The sequence below is a fragment of the Leishmania major genome, chromosome 36 (genome assembly GCF_000002725.2).
Source record: "Leishmania major strain Friedlin complete genome, chromosome 36".
NCBI lineage: Eukaryota > Euglenozoa > Kinetoplastea > Trypanosomatida > Trypanosomatidae > Leishmania > Leishmania major.
The window spans coordinates 1,853,407-1,872,358 of NC_007287.2; the positions used below are offsets into that span (position 1 = coordinate 1,853,407).

At 58.3% G+C, this 18,952-nt stretch overlaps 6 protein-coding genes across 6 annotated transcripts; all 6 read left to right on the forward strand.

Moving 5' to 3' along the window:
• Positions 1-574: 574 nt before the first annotated feature.
• LMJF_36_4790 (conserved hypothetical protein) lies at positions 575-3,358 on the forward strand (the record flags this gene model as incomplete). The annotated part of the gene is made up of 1 exon (XM_001687012.1): positions 575-3,358. One exon carries the CDS (start codon positions 575-577, stop codon positions 3,356-3,358), a length of 2,784 nt encoding a protein of 927 aa, XP_001687064.1.
• Positions 3,359-4,288: 930 nt separating this feature from the next.
• Positions 4,289-5,824, forward strand: LMJF_36_4800 (conserved hypothetical protein; the record flags this gene model as incomplete). Its single annotated transcript, XM_001687013.1, has 1 exon — positions 4,289-5,824. One exon carries the CDS (start codon positions 4,289-4,291, stop codon positions 5,822-5,824), a length of 1,536 nt encoding a protein of 511 aa, XP_001687065.1.
• Positions 5,825-6,821: 997 nt separating this feature from the next.
• Positions 6,822-7,658, forward strand: LMJF_36_4810 (conserved hypothetical protein; the record flags this gene model as incomplete). Its single annotated transcript, XM_001687014.1, has 1 exon — positions 6,822-7,658. The coding sequence occupies one exon, from the start codon at positions 6,822-6,824 to the stop codon at positions 7,656-7,658; it is 837 nt and encodes a 278-aa protein (XP_001687066.1).
• A 780-nt stretch (positions 7,659-8,438) lies between these two features.
• On the forward strand, positions 8,439-9,968 carry LMJF_36_4820 (conserved hypothetical protein; the record flags this gene model as incomplete). The annotated part of the gene is made up of 1 exon (XM_001687015.1): positions 8,439-9,968. One exon carries the CDS (start codon positions 8,439-8,441, stop codon positions 9,966-9,968), a length of 1,530 nt encoding a protein of 509 aa, XP_001687067.1.
• Positions 9,969-10,675: 707 nt separating this feature from the next.
• On the forward strand, positions 10,676-12,094 carry LMJF_36_4830 (conserved hypothetical protein; the record flags this gene model as incomplete). Its single annotated transcript, XM_001687016.1, has 1 exon — positions 10,676-12,094. The coding sequence occupies one exon, from the start codon at positions 10,676-10,678 to the stop codon at positions 12,092-12,094; it is 1,419 nt and encodes a 472-aa protein (XP_001687068.1).
• Positions 12,095-14,873: 2,779 nt separating this feature from the next.
• LMJF_36_4840 (conserved hypothetical protein) lies at positions 14,874-18,497 on the forward strand (the record flags this gene model as incomplete). The annotated part of the gene is made up of 1 exon (XM_001687017.1): positions 14,874-18,497. The coding sequence occupies one exon, from the start codon at positions 14,874-14,876 to the stop codon at positions 18,495-18,497; it is 3,624 nt and encodes a 1,207-aa protein (XP_001687069.1).
• Between the last annotated feature and the right edge of the window lie 455 nt (positions 18,498-18,952).

Below are 18,952 nucleotides of genomic sequence, written 5' to 3' on the forward strand. Positions count from 1 at the left end.
CGCGTTTTCTCCCCTTTTTTTTTTGTGTGTGTGTCTGCCGCTTCCATCCCCGTGCATGTGCGCATCTCTCCCTCGCGCTCGTGCGTGTGCTGTTTTTTTTTTTTACAAATTCGTCCACCCCTCGCAGGGTCTCGCAGTGCGCCTTCCCACACTGACGGGTGATCTTTCAGGATATCTCGATCTCTGCCACGCGGAGTAGCGGGACACCGTATAGGAGACGCGCTCCGTTTCTTCTTTTGTGTTTTGTTATGCTCGTTCGGGTGTCCTCGAGGTAGCGGAGAGCACCATCGTCATGTGCGGAGAACGCACCGTCATAGAGCAGGGGAAGAGATATACAGTCATCGGAGGCTTCGTTGCCGTGTTTCGGCTCTCGCTTTATTCGCTTGTGGGATCCCACCGTCGCCTCCGCCTTTTCTAAGCAGCTCGTGTACACACTCGTTCACCGACGCATCAGCACCGAGCTGGTCACTTGCTTACGACTTTCCTCACTCCATCCCGCCCCCCTCTCCCCAGCGCCTCTCTGCACGTTCCCGCACGTGACTATCTTCCTTGCTCCTGGTAATACGCAGCTCGCATGCTCTCGGAATCCGATGAAAGCACCTATTCGGTGCACGAGGCTCATCGTGATGACCGCGGCGCCGTGTCAAAGCAGGTGGGGAATGAGACGGAGCCAGAGACGAGTTCGCCGCTGGCGCGGTACTATCCCCTCGGGACGAAGGAGCGGCACGCCTTTGACGAGCACATGCGCCATCTTCGGCAGCAGGTGGCAACGGTGGAGCGGGAGCGGCAATTCCGTGTGTCGCACCCGTTCCAGCCAAAGACCTGCTCGTCCTTTGCAACTGCCGAAGATACAGTCACGGATGCAGCGCTGGCCGACAGCCCAGGCCACTTAGCATCTCCGGTGGCCTCCGGCAGCGGGTCGTCCTCGTCACCGTCGGGCGTGCGTCCAGTCTTTGATCGCCTAGCCGCTCAGGCGGTGCAGCTGGAGATGCGGCGACGCCACCGCGAGGAGCAGCGGCGGCGAGCCGAGGCAGCGTCTCTACGTGGTGCTTTTCAGCCCCACATCAACCACACAGCCCCCATCTACGCTGAGCGCCTGCAGCACCTCGACTTGGTCCCCGTGGAGGAACGACTTCTCCACTACGGCCAGTTCGTCGCTCGCGAACGTCAACGGAAGCGGGAACTCAAGGAGTTGGAGCAGACAGTGGCGTGGCAGTCTACCCAAGCATCTCTGGTTGGTGCAGGTACCTCTCAGCTACGAGATCCGGAGGAGCGTCACCGACAGCAAGAGGAGTTCCTGGCGCGCAATGACCGATTTCTAGCAGAGCGGTCGAAGCACCGCCAATGCGCAGAGGCGGCCGCCGCTGAGGCCTTCACCTTTCAGCCCAAAATCTCCGCCACGTCCGCCGCGCTTGACGAAGCCCGCCAGCGCTGTGCGAACGACGTTTCCGCTGGCGAACTGGGCCAGCTCCTCAATCGCTCTGTCAACGCGCCGCTTCTTAGCATCTCCAAGACCTCTGCCAACGCTGGGCGCCGCAGCGACGCCCTCTACGCATTAGCGGTGACTCGGCAGCGCCAGCGGATGGAGAAGCTGGATTACAACAGTGCTAACAGTGGTGAGACGACTAAAGGTGTCGCCAAAGGCAAAGCTGTCGAGGACCCGAATGTGACCCATCAGCCGCTGACGAACCCGACGTCGGACAAGTGGATCGCGGAAGGGGCGCACGGGGCATTCTTCCAGGAGGGCTTCGTTCGTCGTCAGGCACTCTACGAGGAAGTGAAGCGGGAGGAGGCGGCGCTCCGTGCCACCGCCATGCAGGAGTCAGAGCTCAGCAGTGGCAGACCTGCTACGCACAAGGTGGATGCAAAGCAGCTGAATCAGCGTCTCTACTACAGCGCTAAAACGGCACGCGAGGCTGCGGAGCGGCGTAGACAGGCTCTGGTGAGTGCGCGTGAGTGTCCCTTCCGCCCGCAACTGTCACCTGGAACAAAGTATGTGCTGGAGCACATGCCCTGCCGTGACGGCGATATTGTGAAGCGGCTGACGTCGCAGCGGAGCAGAGCCTCGAGCGGCGGTGCCCGCGTTGCCATAGACAACGATCTATACGCTCCTGCACCGGCGCACCAGCCTTCCTTGCAAGGCCACTGTCGCCGCCCTTCACAGCAACGAAAGACGGACGTAAAGAACTCCGCTGAGGCCGTGCAGGACACCCGGCGAAGAAGAACGTCTCTGCGCACGGCGTCGCCTCGAACAGAGGCACGCGGCGAAAGTGCCGACGGGTGCGGTGACCAGCTACCAGCGCAGCAGCAGCAGCAAAGAAAGCAGCACGTCCGCACTTTGACGCTCGACGAGGTGGAGCGCTTTTATCAGCGACAAATCGCGGCTCTCCAGCAGCGGCAGGACTTGATTCAAGAGCGCAGGGAGGGCAAGACGATGGAGGAACTTGTGGAGTGCACGTTTCGGCCGCGCACCAACACAGACCGATATGTGGGTATGGACAGCGGCGGGGGCGAGGGCGCGGACACTGCGGTGTCCGTGAATCACGTCACCGGTGTCTCGGCGTTTCTTGAGCGGCAGGCCGTCGCGCGAGTGCGCAAGGCGGAGCACGACGAGCTCGTACGCACCGTGAGTCTTCTACGCCACAAGAGTGCCGGGAGCAACGGCAAAATTTCGCGTACCACGGCCTTGAGCCCGTTCAAGTTGCAGACGGAGATGCGCCGCCAACGATTGCCGCGCTCCCCGCTTGAGAGCAAGCAGCATCGTGAAGCCGCCCCCTTCTCTACGGCAGCGCTGACGACAGCTGAGCGCGCCTTGCACGAGGCGATCGAGCAGTCGCGTCGCTTCCCGGGCGCAAGCTCGCAGGCGCCCCTCTTCCCTCTTCCCGGATTCGCGCCTGCGAGCGAGAATGGCGTGCACTTTGACGACCTCCGTCATGTTGCGGCAGCGTCGAAGGACATTGAGGAACCGACGTCGCGCGTGCCCCCTTCAACGCTGTCAACGGAGAAGATAGGGCACGGCGATGCAGCTGCTGTTGGGGTTGGCTATGATCGGCCATCGCTCTTCTCCTTAATCTCGCCGAATACTTTCTCTGGTCGGAACCTGGGCTCTGCCGCTTACGACTCTGGAAACGGAAAGGGCACGCCTGTGGGACGCGACTTTGCCAGTGGCAAGCCATCACCATCTGCCCTGAAAGGCTCAAAGCAACGCCTCACCGCTAGCGTGAAGCGGCACCGGCGAAATCGTTCAGTCTCCTTTGCAGAGGAGACCGCCGACGCGCCACTGGCAGGTGTGGCGCGCAGAGGTCGTAAGTCGTTCGCTGATCCCGCCCACTTAGCGTTCCTCAGTGGAGAGCTCTGAGGGAGGTATGGCGTGACGCGAACGCGAGTTGCTGGACAGAGCCGCTGTCGGATAGAGGCAACCTTGACAAACCCGTCGCTTCTTCTTTCTAGGGTGTGTGCCGATCTCGGGGAGGGGGCATAGAAGGAAGAAACATATAGAACATCGGATCACTTGTGTGCGAGGAGCATCCCATGGAGCGTCTGTGAAGAGCCGTGCACCACAGACGCGAAAGACGGCCATACAAGCAACGCTGCTCTGCATCTTCGCACATGCACATCTAACACATGAGCGTTGGAAGCAGACGAGAAAAGGTACCGGTCTGCACCAAACTGGTGCAGCTGCGGCACAAGGGCACACACACACACACACACGCACGCACACAGACGCAGTTGCCCCCCCCCCCCTCCCTACACCGTCCCTTCCCTTCCTGGGTTTTTCTTTTGCTCGTTTGTCGATGCCTTGCGCAAAAAAAAAGCACAGACAAGGAAGGCCAGCACTTTTTAGGGAAGTGCCGCGTCGACCCCTGCTCTGCCTCTCCCTCTCTACATCTGTATATCGGTATATATATGTATAGATTGATACATGTCTCGCTTGCTGGCTTTCCTCGACCTTCTTCTCTGCATTTCCAGCCGCACGGTCTACTGCTTTCCGTCTCTCCTTGTGTGTCCTCTGTGGCTGTGCTGGAAAGAGACGAAGAGAGGCCTCGAAGGCATCGTTTCCACGGTGCCTGCACGAACCCCCCCCACACACACACACACAGACGCACACAGGCGTGTGCGCATAGATTCACCTGACCACTTTCATAGATTGCCAGCAGCGTCATTGGACACGGTCGCGCTGCTTATTTTTGCTGGCAGCTCGTGCAGAGACACAGTGACGCCAGAACAGGAATAAAGCACAGTGAAAGAATCAAAGCGGACTGCCAGGATCAAGGTGCACGCCCTCCTTATGCCCCCGCTAGCGCCGAGGCGAAGGCGGAGGACGAGTGAGCTGAAGTTCTGCCACACGAAGCGGCGTCGAGTATCTGAGGCACTAGTGGAGCGAGGCATCGGGAAAGAGTTCGACCGCACACTGCCCTTTTGGCGGTGCTTTATCGATCTTCGGCTTATCACTGGACGCGTGCCGGAGGTAGTGACGCGACACACGCAGGTGCTGTGCCGCATTCCTTGTAAGGTCTTCAAGCGTGTTGATGTGGTGTGGGCACGCACCACTGTACAGCTGAGACCTGTGCATGCACCAACGTGGCAGGAGCGCAAAAACGGGCCGCGGCCGCCACGCGCGAGCTACACGGTGCCGGCGAAAGCAGCCGCAGAGCGTGCCGTAACACAAGCCAGTGCAACCAATGGGACGCCTCCGTCAGGCACCGACGGCGATAGGGCGCTTCGCGTGTACACAATTGACACAGTTCACTTTGTTCATGAGGACGCCTACAAGAGAGGGACGGGTAGCGATCATAGCTTTCATGTGCAATCAGTGGTGCTACGCGATGCACCGCACATTCTGCAATGTGTCGGCGGCTCTATGGTGTCCTTCTCCTTGATCATCTACACGTCTCTGCGCCTCGCGCACGCGTGCGACGCGCGAAACTGCACGCTTCAGCAGTTAGGTCGTCAGCTTGAGGCGGTCGTGACTGTGTGCGACGAGAGCAGCTCCACCACGACAACCGAATCAACGAGCGAGCGCGCGAACAACGCCTCCTCTGCCGCCGATGCAACGCGCACAGGACAAGGTGCAGACGCTGCTCAGCAGGTCCACTCTACCACCCAGGCTAAACGGGCATCTCTTGCCCGCGACAGCGATTTCAAGAGCAGTTCTGAAATCGCTGCCTTTTCGGTACTACGGGCGTGGTGCCCGCCTCCGACAGCGCGTATTCTCATTCTCGGCATGGGCGGCAACAGCATGGCTCACGCGCTGCGCGTCGTCCTCGGCGCCGAGGCACTCATCGAGGTCGTCGAGGTGGAGCCGGCGGTTGTTGTGTCGTGCATGCAAATGGGTACACTTCATGAGTCTGACACCAAAACGAAGGTGCACTTGCAAGATGCTGACCAGTGCCTTGCAACACTTCCACCCACCACGTACGACTTCATTTACATGGACATCTTCGAGCCGATACAAGCGACGATGCGCAACCTGCACCCGTGGGTGCTGGCAACACGCACACTTCTCAAGCCAGGCGGTCTCTTGGTGATGAATGACCATCATCTACCCTCTGCTGCGGGTGTGGCGCCGTATGCGAAGGTCTTCGGTGAAGGGAATGTGCAGGCGGTGAACCTGCGTGGGTGGAGTGAGAGCATCGTCGTGTGCGTTGCCCCCGGCGATGCAGCGACCGACAAGTACTCACTGGATGTTTCCAAGACACATGCAGACATCGCATTCAACATTTACGAGACGCTCGTACCTGGGTGGCTGCCTCACTTTTCGTGGTTGGTGAAGGCAAAGACGTATCGACACGAAGGCGTTCGCTGCCGTCTGTGGACGTCGTGAGAGAAATCGAGCTCGGGAACGCGTGAGGAGGGGTGTTGTCGGACGCATCATTGTTTTTTTTTTCGTTCGTGTGTGTGTGTGTATGTGTGTGTGTGTGTATGCTCTCATTATGGGCTGCGATCACCCACACGTCGCCGTTGTGTATCACGGTGCTTCAACGTCTGAGCATACTAACTGTCACATCTACAAGCAGAAAAAAAAATACGAGGAGGTGGCTGACTTGGTGCTGGCGTCGAATCTTACTGAGGGCGCCGCGTCACGCAGGCACTGCCGTGCTGAAACCGCCTCGACGCCTTTTAACCAGATAGGCGAGCAAAGAGCACTTTCCAGTCTGCCAAATAGAAAACAGCCAGGAGGCGTACGCGTGTCCATCGCGGTGTTGCGGCTCTCTCGGCCTCGCGAAGCCCTTCTGTGGGCCTACGGAGGTGTGCGCGGGTCTGGGCGTGCACGCGCTGTCTCTAGGACTGGCAGAGAGGAAGAGGTTAGATCCTTCTCCTCTGCAGTAGATAGCGCGGCGACGCCCATTGCTTTCCGTATAGAGGATTCCCGTAAGCACGTGCCACTATGTCACTAGAGACAGTGTCACACTCTCCACGCCCTCTACCTATGTTACCCCGCACTGGCCTCCCTGTGTTGCTCGGTGACTCCACAATGGCAAACGACACTGTCGGTTCTTCGACACACGATTTCCGGGTCAGTTACCGAGAAGGGGCGAAAACGGCGTGCAAGCACCGGTCTCTCCCCTCGCCCCTACCACCCCCACCCACGAGCTCTCTCGCTGCTCGCAAGCAGAAGCACACACAGGCTTGCCTGCCATCATATTTGTTCGGGTGATGAGCACGGAGAGTCACACGGCCGCTGTCTTCTTCTTTTTCTATTCGGTCTCTTGCTGAGAGCCCCTCCCGTGAGCTGGCCTGCGTTGTGGTTTCTTCAGTTCGCCGTCTCTGCTTGCCCATTTCTCCCTTCATCTCTCCTACGCTCTTGAGGGTCGCCGAGCATGGCGTCCTTATCGGAGGGACGTGTAGCACGCTTCACCTCGCGTTGGCTGACGGAGGAGCTCAACAGCTTTGCACAGTCAGGTAACTGGCAAGGCGCCCTGCAGACGTTTGAGCACATGCAGCAGTCCAGCCTCGTGCGTCGGAATGTGTTTCACTACACAACGGTACTGACAGCCTGCACGCGTGCTGGGCAGATGGACGCCGCCATGATGGTCTTTCGTCAGATGAAGGCAAATAAAGTGAAGCCGAATGTGTACACGTACACTACCCTCATCAACGGCTGCGCAAATGCCGAGAAGCTTGACTTGGCGCTACGTATTTTCGCTGAGATGCGACTGGTCGAGGTCCCGCCTAATGTGAAGACAATGACAGCGCTCATCTCCGTCTGCTCACGATGCGGGCAGTGGAAGAAAGGCTTCCAGGTGCTGGATCAGTGCGAGGACCTCTTTATTGCACCGAATGCTCTCACCTACACGGCGGCCATGGACGGCTGCCGTCGGGCCGGGGTGTGCACACCGGCGATAGCGTTGCTGGAAGCAAGAATGACAGATCCCAGCCAGGTACGGCCAAATGAAGTGACGTACAACACCGTCCTTGGCGCCTGTGCGGCTGCCAAGGATCACAAGGCTGCATTGCGGGTATACGCGCGTATGGTGGCAGACGGCTATGAGCCGATAGAGTACACACGCGAGTTGCTCAGGGAGGTCTTTCGCGGAACATCCCTCGACGGCCTTGCTGACAAGTTGATGGTGCGCGTGAGGACGTCCAAGTGGGAGGCGTACGTGCCGGACTCGGATCCGGCCACGGCATTGCGAGCCGCCCAGGAAGGCGGCTGAGGGAAACACTGTAGAAACGTATCGGGGAATGTTTCTCTCTCGTATGTGTGCATCCGTTTTCACAGAATGTTTTCTCCTCCCCGCTCCCCCCCCCTCACTCTCCTCCTACGTGGTGCTCATGAAGGTGCGCCGCGAGCGCAGATTGCTGTTGTGGTGCGTGGGTGGTGCGTGCTTGTGTGTCGCTGTGTTTGTGCGGTCGTTTGATGGCCTCTTTTTTTGTTTCGTGTTTGTGTGCAGAAGCGGAACTTGTTCGCTCTGAAATCGACGCCAAAGCAACGAAAAAGAGGAGCGGTTGTGACGGCATCCACCGTGGCTGATTTCCTTTGCCCTGTGGCTCTCGGTCGCTGTCTACGCTCCTCCCAGTGCAAGCAACCCCGTTGGGTGCGCTGCACGACACTCCGAATGAGCTCGCTCTTTTAGCAAATGCATATATATATATATATATATTACTAGGAGCCTCACTCTTTTGTAGCCCCTCCCTCCTCCATTTTTCCCCATCTTTCTCAACGAACCAGTCACTCGGTAAAGTCTCTGTTGCCACCGCAAGCTAGGTCGGTGAACAGCGTCTCATCTTTCTCCCTGTGCTGCGCTACACACGAAAGCGTCGACAGCCCTTGACCTGGTCAAGGGCGAGGCCACGGGTTCGTCCGGTGCGTCCACTTGCAAAACGAGTCTAACGCAGTGGCCAGCTGTTCGGCCATCGATCTTTCTTGTGTGCACGAAAGCGAAAAAGACAAAAAAAAAGAAGGAAAAGGCACACAAGCAGACGGACGCACAGGTATGAATCCGACAAGTATGGAGGAGCTCCTCGCTGCCAACGCGGCTGCCGCCCATGAACTCCGCGGCGTTGCCGTGCTGGATGTGCCTGCCTTTGACCCTGATGGACCTTCTCGGGTGTCCATCAGCAACCGAAATGACAGTAGTGCGATGATGTCCGAGGCGATGCGGCGACGCGCGAACGTGCTGTGGCGAGCCCTGTACCCGCGTACTGCGCCACCCACCACCGCCGCCGTCGCGATGTCCTCCAATACCGGTGTCGAAGCAGATGCCGTTACGCAGACCGATCCTCCCAGCCGCGATGTCGTACGTCAAGGCATCTTGACCGTGGTTAGCAACACATCCGGTGAACGGACCAACAATCACTCTGCGTCGACGAGCAGCGGCATGCTGACGCGCAAGCATGCTCGCGACGGTGACGATATTCTCTCGGTGAATCCGGAGCAGCTGAAGGCCCGCAGCGCTCTTGTCGTGTCGAAGGCCGCCGCGGAGGAGGCGGAGGCGAGGATGTACTCTCCCCCGCCAAAGTGGAGGCTGGCAAAGGTGCTTGTTGGCCATCAAGGCTGGGTCTGGGCGACGGCTGTAGAGCCTGGCAACAAGTGGTTCGCGACCGGCAGCTTTGATGCCATCATCAAGGTATGGGATCTCGAAACAGGGGTGCTCAAGATGAACTTGACGGGGCACAAGGAGGCCGTTCGCTCTATCTCGCTCAGTAAGGTTTCTCCGTATATGTTCAGCGGCAGCGACGACCACTCCGTCAAGTGCTGGGATCTCGAGCGTAACGAGGTAGTGCGCGAGTTCTTTGGACACAAGAGCGCAGTGCACTGCGTTGCGGCTCATCCATCATTGGATGTGGTCATTAGTGGCAGCCGTGACAAGACGGTACGCGTCTTTGACCTGCGCTCCCGGGCCGTCGTACACACGATGTTGGGACACACGGACAGCGTGATGTCGCTGGTGGTGCAGCAGGAGGAACCTCAGGTGATCTCCGGTGGTAGCGACGGGTTTATCTACCTATGGGATTTGGCGTCTGGCAAACCGCTTCAGCGGCTCACGCGTCACAAGAAGCCGGTACGTGGACTAGCCTTCACCGCCGCCGGCGATGCGCTCGTGTCGTGTGGTGCCGACGAGGTGCGAGTATGGAAGCTGCCGTCAGGCGACTTTGTCACGAACGCCAGCACGCGCGTCCTTGATGACCACAAAAGCAGGCCTGCCACGAGCGTATCCGGCGGTCGCACTGACGAGGTGGAAGAGTACTCGTACCGGTGGAGCTGCTGTGCAGTGAGCCCACGCAATGTCTTGGCCGTCGGCAGTCAAGATGGCGAGTTGGCGTTTTATGATTGGAACATTCCGCAGCCGAGGCGAGTGGCGAGGAGGCACTACGCGCCGTATCAGTGGACGAAAACAAAGTCGCTGCCAGGGACGCTGCATGGTGAGGGTGGCATCAATGCTCTCACCTACGACGTCTCGGGCACTCGCCTCATCACGGCAGAGAGCGACAAGAGCGTCAAGATATGGCGGATGCGCAACTAAAGTGAGACGCCGTGTGTGTGAGCGCGTGTGCGTGTGCGTCTGTAAAGCTGCTGCCCATCTGCGCTTCTGTTTGGTGCCTGTGCAAACGCGGGCAGTGCGATGGTGCCAGCTCCGAACGCGAAAATTCGCGCTGATCATAGTAGGCCGTCTCTTAGCAACAGAGGCGACTCACAGGCTTCTCCTCCTCCCCTTCCACACAAACACACACACACATGCGCGCAAAACAACACCGAAAGGCGTGCGTCAGCTCAAAAAAGACGGCGCGTAAGGAAGGTAGCTTCTTGCGTTGTTGTTGCTGATCTCCCTCCACGACAGCGCCGTCATTCTCGAGCCTCTGCGGGGGTGATGGTGCCCATTGTGTTTGACGACGCGGGAGAAAACAAAACGGGAGAGGTGACGCCACCTTCCTGTGCCTGCACACATGCGTGCCAGCTCCATCTTCTTGTCGAGGGGGGGGGGTGGAGGCGTCGCATCCTCTTCCTCTGTGGGTGCTCTTCTCACACTCCAACCTCTTCCCCCCCCCTCTCCGGCTCTATACATCTGTCTGCGCTTGTGTGCCGTTTCGCTTCGCCGCGCCGTCTCTGTGACTCTTGTACCGCCCGAGTCGGGTCTCGACCTGCGAGAAATCAACACGGCACCCGAAAGCGAGAGACACTTTCGGTCTGCTGTTTCTTCTCGTGTCGCCTTATCCTCCTTTCGAGCTTCCAATGACGTCGGGCTACTCTAGCTACGCCGGCGCTTCAGGCAGCGGTCATGAACGCTTCACGCGCATCCTCGTCGTTGGCGAGGCAAGCGTCGGCAAGACGCTGCTCATTCGGCGCCTGTGCGACCACATTTTCGGCGACACTTCCATTACGAGCACCGATGAAGGGTCAGCCCCCGAGAGCCCATATCAATCACAGAGTGCAGTGGCCGATGACGACCTCGGCCCCGAGTGGGGGCCGACAGTGGGGATCGCCGTGGATGCCCTGAAGCGTAGCACGACGGTGCTTGAGGATACCGTCACTATGCCGAATCTAGCCATGTCCACACCGTACGATACAGCCGCTGTGGCGAGGTACACGGCGCCGTCGTGCAGCTTACACTCTGGCGAGAACGGCAACTATCCCCATTGCTCTGTCTACGACACCCCCTGCTCGACCAGTGGCTACGGAAGATCAAACAGCGTGCTCCAGTACCGGGGGCAGGGCTTCGTCGGCTCGAACACCTCCTTTGCCCTGCTGCATCAATTGACCAGCGCCTCGCCTCCGCGTCGACAAACCGTGCTGCAGACCGTCGAGTTTCATGAACTAGGCGGCACCCACGGCTATCGCGATGTCGCTCGGCTGCTTCTGCGCAACATTCATTATGATGGGGTCATGTTTGTGTACCATCGCCGCAGTCTTACCAGCACACTCTACCTCAAGGAGTGGTACCGCTGGATACGCAGCGTCTTCTCCGCCAGCCCGGACGTAGGCAGTCATTACGGCGCCGAGGCCAAAAAGCCGGTGAAGTGCTCGAAAAAGATGCCGCGGTTTATGTTAGTGGGCACTCAACTACCCGGTGACGAGCTTCCCGCTGCCGCGGCTGGACTCACGAAGGCCGCCGCGGAGACACTCCACATGGCCTCCGGCGCCATCTCAGACGAGACCCTGCTGGATGGTAACTTGGAGGTGAAGTTGCGCGCTCTGCAGTCCCCGCAAACACTGACGCAGCGCCGCGGCGTGCGGCATGCACTGAGCAAGGTGTTCCGTAGATTAGCGTGGCCGTATCACATGTGGTGGTGTGTGTCGCACCCGTTTTTCCTCCTGTCGAAGCAGTATCAGGAGGAGCTCGGGCCGCGCAGCCGACTTGGCGCGTGTGGTTCACGCGTGGTGGAGCGATTTGTGTGGCTGTTTTACCAGGCTGAGCAAGCACTACTGTACGTGATGGCGGTCATTTTGTTCGGCCCCTACCAGGAAGCTGTGGTTCTTGGTCACTCTCGCCCGAAGCAGACTCTGGAGGAGATGCTGAAGGATGAGCTGTGTGTGTCGCAGGCGCACGTGTGTCGCCTGGAGAGCAACATCTCCCTGCAGTCCTCCTTGGACGATATGGTTGCCTTCTTTGACATTCTCCTTCGCCAAGATGCACCGGACGAGGGACGCTGAGACGCGTGAAAATGCGCAGTGTTTTTTCGTTTGTTTTTGTAGCGTCCGCTGTGGACATTTTGAGAGGAGGGGTGCCGCCCATCCTTGCTCGAACTCGTCTCTCTCCTCACTTCTCTCTCATTGTGCATCCTCGGTGTTGGTATGCTCTCTGTCGATCCTTTCCGCGTTTCTTTGCTCTCTTCTTGGTGAGTCTCATGACCCCCTCACCACCACCACTCGCTACTCGCTTCTCCCTCTTCCCACCCTCTCAGCTCCTCCTCTGTGGCGGTGACAGATACGTTCACGCGTGTCTACGTAAGTGCGCGGTTGTGTGCGTGTCTCTGGGCGCAGCATCTCACACTGCATTTTTTTCTTTTCATTTCGGCTTATTTTTTTTTTCTGTTCTCTCCATCCGAATCACCTACACATAGGCACGCGCTCCTTCTGCCGTTGTGCGCATCGTGGTCCGCACCTCAGAATGTGAGCCTGAGCGTTTGTGTCTCTGCGTTTGTGTGTCTGTCTGCCTGTCTGTCTGTCTGTCTGTCTGTGTGTGTGTGTGTCTGTATCTGTGAAGGGGGTGGGAGGTGGGTGTGTACATCCTGGTCGGCAAGTCCTCTTCATAACTTCCGCGTCGCTGCCTTCGTGCTCTTACGCGATTTATGTTTTTTCTCTCTTGCAGCCGTGTTGTTCCAAGTGGCCTTCTCTGTTCATCCTCTCCCTGAGAGCCCAGGCATCAAGCTAAGGAGAGGGGAAGGGCTGATGTACGATGAGGCGCGAAAGACAAGGAGATAGTGCACCGCTGCCACAGCGGCGAGTGCGCAGCATACGAACCAGAACTGCATGACGACAAACTTTTAAGAGAGGCAAGTCGAGTCCAGTGATCTCGATCCATGACCCATTTTCAGAAATGGGAAAAGACGCAACTGCGTTGTCCTCTCCACCCAACCGCCCCTTCCTATCTCACGCAGACATCCGCAGGAGAGTCTTCCCTTGGCGTCAAATCTCTCTTTCCTTTTTGCGTGTGTATGTCTGTGGCACGGCTGCTCTGACGTGTAAACGGGCGTGCTGCTCATTTTGGGGAGCAGAAGGCGGCATGTGTGACAGCACACCTTAAATTTGGCGTCGATGCAACGATGCGTGTGCTTCTCAGAAGGGAGGTTATTCAACGTGCTAACAGAGAGAGAGAGAGGGACACGGCGTGGCGTGCGTCTGCGCCTCCTTCACTCCTTCCGAAATGATAGAAACACGCGCACATGCCTCACCACGCGTCGTTTGCATGCATGATTCACGCTTCTACTGGTCCTGCGTCTTTCTTTTGTCGCTGTTCATACCTGTCGCCGCACCGCCCACTCACACACGTCATCGCCTTACACAACGTACTCCTCTGCGGTGTTTAGTGTGTCGCTCCGGTTTCCAAGCTGTTGCCCAGTACGTAATTTTACGTCATCACACTGAGGTCCAGCACTTGTGGGAGTGCAGGCGCATGCACTCCGCGGGGCAATAAAGTGAGCCCCTTCGAAAGACCGCTCACATGTTGGTCTCTGTTGCATGTGCCTACGGTGAGCCGCATTTTTTTTTTCCAGCGACTTGAGTGCGACTGCCGCGCAAGACGGCCGTCGACTTGGTGGGGCGAGTAAGAGGTGACGAGCACTTTGCCTAAGCTGGCTGCAAGCGCACGCTGACCATCCCTGCGATTACTCGTCGCCGTACCTGTTTCTCGTTCTACTCCCTCATCTTTATTTCACGAGCATATATATGTATATATATATATACACACCTGTTGAACCTCTTTGTTTGTGTTGGCGCTGTGGTTGCCGACGTGGGGGAGGAGTCTCACGTCGTAAGACTCACCAGAACGAGAAGCGTACAAGCGCGCAGACATTAACGCTCGACGTGACTCACATCCCACACCACCGCGTGTCTTTCTTATGAGGTGCAGCGCTTCTCTTTGATTTTTCCGTTTTTTTTTCCTTTTTGGTTCCCGTACAAGTGTGTGTATGGGGGGGGGAAGGTGCCATGGAAATCAGCAGCGATAGAGACACACACATTCCACACTGATCAAGATTTGTTTCTCTCGCTCTCTCTATATAGATTGTCGCCTCGCATGTGTGTGCGTGCATTGTCTGCGTGGGAGCGACTCAAGTCACAGGTTTGGCTTTAAGTGCAGTGTCACGGAGCGCCCCCTCCCCACACCTATCCCCTCCTGCACGTCATTTTTTTTTTTCATGTTCAGTTGTGCATTTCTGTTCCACCGCCCATTGCACAACTCTTCTTCTCTTCTTCGCCCCTTTTTTTCGTCCAGCTTTGCAGCTTTTTGTCATATTCGGCTGTCCTGCTCGCTCTTTCCCGTCTCCTCCCTCCTCCTTTCCTGTCGGCCAGCATTCCGCAAGAACAGGGTCCACATTGTGTTTGTTTCTGCGCTCCCTGATCCTCTCCGTTGCAGTTGCCCTCGTGACACACAGCTCCACTTAATCTACTTGAGAAGACACTCCTTTCTCTCGGACAAACGCATAGAATCAGCGTGCTCTTGCTCTCTTGTTTTGTTTCTTGTTTGTTGGCTTCCTCTCTCTTCTCTGTGCAGCTGCAGTCTTCATACACAGACACACACAGAGAGCGCCCCCCGCCGCCTCCTCCGTAGGTCCTTCTGTGGCACCTCTGCGCACCAGTGAGACGAGCAGAACTCTGCACGAGCGAGAAACAACAATACACCGGTAGAAGCAACGCACTTGAGGTGGTACGAGGACACATAGCGATCATCGAAATCCCCGAAAGCAACGAAAAGGGAGAAGTGGCCGCAGCAATGGACTCGGATCTGAGTAAAACCTTTGGGTCCGTGCGATCAGCGCACGCATACGATCAACGTGTCAGCAGCACACGCCAAGCGTCCTCCTCGTTCGTCAACATCAATCAGAAGCGGTCGTGGCGCCCCCCATCGTCGCTGTTCCAGCCCATCCTCGATTACATGAGCTCCGCCCCATTTGCGCTGGCGGCCGCCAATCCGTTTCTGCGCCTTTTCGTCGAGCGCAACGTGGAGGGCGGCGGCTTTTCCATGCGCGACTACCAGGTCACCCCGATCCTGCTGGGGCAGAGCAGATGCGGGTGCGACGGCGCCGGCGGGGCGGACGCACTCACTCGGGAAGGCATCACCCCCATGGTGAATGGAAGTTTGTTTGGGGGCTATGACGCGCTGGGCGACCGCGCGGCGGCTGCATACAGCGGTGCCTGTCTGGGCACGAGCGGCTTGGTCGTCGAGGAGGACGGCGTTATGGAAGCCTGGTGCGGCAAGGCATGTGATGACGAGAACATCCGTGACGACGGCAGCGGGCCACGATCCGGTGCGAGCGCTAGCGTGCCGCGTGTAATTCCACTCTACATCAGTGGCGTCGACGCACCGCAAGGCCTGAGTCCGCTGTCGAACCACTGCTACCCGTATGTCGGCGTGAATCGCGTCGCCCCGTCCACGACGCAGGCCGTCAGCCTCTCACTCAAGTCGAGCTCTGCTGCGGCGGCTGACATGCGTGACCGCATGTGCCTTTGGGAGTGTGGGCAAAGCGCGGCGCTCGAGATGTCCCTCTGCGTGTGCATCACCTGCAAGTCCGACGCGGCCCTTCACCTTCTGACTCTGGGCGCGTGGTGGCTTTCGCGCTACTACGGCGTCTCGCTGCGACTTCACCACGTGCACCCGGCGCAGCTGGCGGCCTTCAAAGCTGCGCAATGCGCCCTCTCCCCGAAAGAAATCCAATTGGAGAACTGCGTCATCTCCGAGGATATGCTGCAGTGTATATCGACGTGCACCGACCTTTTGTCACTTTCCATCATCTCCTGCTCAGCGTCGCAGCAGGTAACGCTGCGGTGCATCAATTCCATCTTGCGCAAGGGAAACGAGATGCGGCCGGTTGACTTCTCTGATGCACACGGTATCCCGTTGGACGGTGACGTGAATGAAGGGACCGGCAGACACGGCATGCGCCAAGGTTTCCGCAGGTCACGCAATAATCATGAGCTCTTGACTAACGACACGCCAACCGACCCCAACCGTGAAGTGACGAACTGGTACCTCTCCGGCGTCCGCTCTCTCGGTTCGTTGAAGCAGCTGCGCTGCCTGCACATTCTTTACACTCCACTGCACGAGGCCTTTCTGCAGGCACTCACCACGTGCTCTTCTTTGGAGTGCATCATACTGCATCGCTGCCGCGGTGTCCGCTCTCTGGAACCGTTACGGCGGCTGCAGCATCTCCAGTCGCTGAGCCTTCACGGCCTCTCCGTCACGGACACGGACCTCCTGTCGCTCACGGGCTGCACGCAGCTGCGGCAGCTCGTGCTGGACGAATGCCGGCAGATCACGGACCTCAGCTTCCTCGCAAACCTTCGCGGCACGCTGGAGCGCCTGTTGATGCCACGGACGCTGCTGTCCAACGCCAACATGCAGCACATCGGGCTGTGTGACAAGCTTGTTGAGCTGCACCTGCAATCGCTCCGTCAGCTCACGGATATTGGCGTGTTGAAGGATCTGACAGCGCTTCGTGTGCTGAACTTGAGCGACAACCTCGTAACCGACGAGGGCTGCAGTGCGCTACACTGCATGCCAAGCCTGCAGAGGCTGAACCTGGCATTCTGTCGCTGCATTACGTCTCTGGCGGCGGCTTTCACCGCGTCGGGGCGCTGGATGCATCGCCTTTTGTCGCTCGACGTGTCACACACAAACATCACCGATGCTGGTGTGCAGTGTATGCAGGAGTGCACTGATTTGCGATACCTGAACCTGTGTGGCTGCAGTGAGCTGAGGCGGCTGTCTTGGCTGCAGAAAATGAGCTCGCTGCGGTGGCTGAACCTTGGTGGAACTCGCGTCACGGACGAGGAGACGAATCACTACCTGCCGTGTGCGCGCAACCTGCGCTTCTTAAGCCTGAGCGACTGCTCCGGTGTGCGGTCGCTCTCCTTTGCCGTCAGGCTGCATCAGCTGGAGTACTTGAGCCTCGAGTCGACAAGTGTAGCAGACAGTGAACTCCCGTGCCTGTGCCACTGTCGCAAGTTGCGCTACCTCTCCCTGGAGTCTTGTGTCGACATCCGCGACGTGTCGCCGCTGTGCGCACTGCCGGCGCTCTTGGAACTCAACATTTCGCTGACGGCTGCTGGCGCCTCGGCTGGCGGCGCGCTGAGCACAACGTCTGGCGGCAGCGATGGCCGGAGCACCCCGCACGGGTCGTCCACACTTATTTCCTCGACATCGAGCGCTGTGTCGGCGAGGTCCACCTCGCCACTGTCCTCGATCGGCTCCGCGTCACCCGTGTCACCGAGCATCGGCGCTAACCGCTTCCCTGTCATGCAGGTGCTGCACTTGAACGGCTGCAGTCGAATGACCCGACTCGAAGAGCTGTCGAGGTACTATCCGCAGCTGCGCGTGCTCTACGCTGATCGCATCTCTGTACTGCCACCACGTGGTGTTGGCATCGGCTTCACTGGGATGGATAAGCTCCGGCGTTTTGGCACGACGCCGCGACATCGGGGACTGCTGCAGCACACGCGCAGCGTGAGTGTAAGCACTGACGAGCCAAATAGCGAGGGTCCACCATGTGCCAACAAGTCGGCGGTGCACATTCATCAAGCTCTGCAGCAGTACCTGCCGCAGCCACCGGCTGGACCGCGGCCACACACCCCGTACGCGGTGGCATCCCGTCACCATTCCTATCACCGCGTGAGTTCGTGTGGAAACGAGCAGCGGGCAAGGAGCCGAACAGTGTCCCTGCGCTTTCCGGGTGAGGCGGCTCGCGTGCTCCGGCTGGTGCTACGACGCAGCTCTATCACCGATGTGATGCTAGAGCAGCTGTGTGTCACGTTTGCCTGCGTCTCCTGTCTTGACCTGACAAGGTGCACGGAGGTGCAGTGCCTCTCAGGCTTGGAGAACCTTTATGCGCTCAGGGAGTTGACGCTGACACAATCCTCCGTGGACAACGATGGCGTGCGTGCCGTTAGCGCTTGCGAGACACTCGAAGTGCTGCGCCTCACCGAGTGTCGCGGTGTTACGGACGTAAATTGTCTCGGTGGCCTGCGCAAGTTGCGCGTGTTGTGTGTGGCGCGGACTCAGTTGACCAACCAAGGGCTCGAGGGCATTGGACACTGCCTCGCGCTGCAGTACCTAAATTGTGCGGAGTGTCGTTACTTGTCTGATGTCAACGCGCTCAGCTCTCTGAAGCACCTGATCGAGCTGCATCTCGAGCGCACTGACGTCGTTGACGCTGGAATTAGCGGGGTGATGCGATGCTCGGCGCTGCAGCGAGTCTACTTCACGCGGTGCCAGCGGCTCACCACAATGCGCGATGTTCGAGCGTTTTGGCCACAGCTGGAGGTCCTTGACGTCTACGGCACATCGATCCCGACGCGTGTAGCTGGTCAAGGGCAGCAGTTTGCCTGCGCTGTCATGTAGCGCAGATTGGAGGTGGCACGGTTTGCTGTTTTGCTATTATCCTTTTCTTTGCTCTCCGTATATGCATATGTGTGAAAGTGTAGATGTGCCGGGCCGCTGACATCTTTGTTGTCATCGTCAAGGGGAGGGGGGGGGTGCGCCCTCCCTTTCCTTTCCACGATTTTCACGGCTACATTCCGTCGGGGACGGAATGTATCTGTGCGTGTTTGTGTGTGTGTTTGTCATTGTTCATGTGCCAAACATACACTTCTGCCGTTGTCTTGTTGTACGCACTCTTTCCGGAGTCGTGCTCCACCGGTAGTGGGAGGGAGGAAACCAACAGAATTCGAAGGAAAAAAGGAACAAAGAGAGGGAGCGGGCCCCGCAAAGGACTTCGCCCTTATATGCATGTGCGCACTGGCCTGCAGACAGTGACTTCTAGACACGCATTTTACCAAGTGCCGCCATGCAGACAA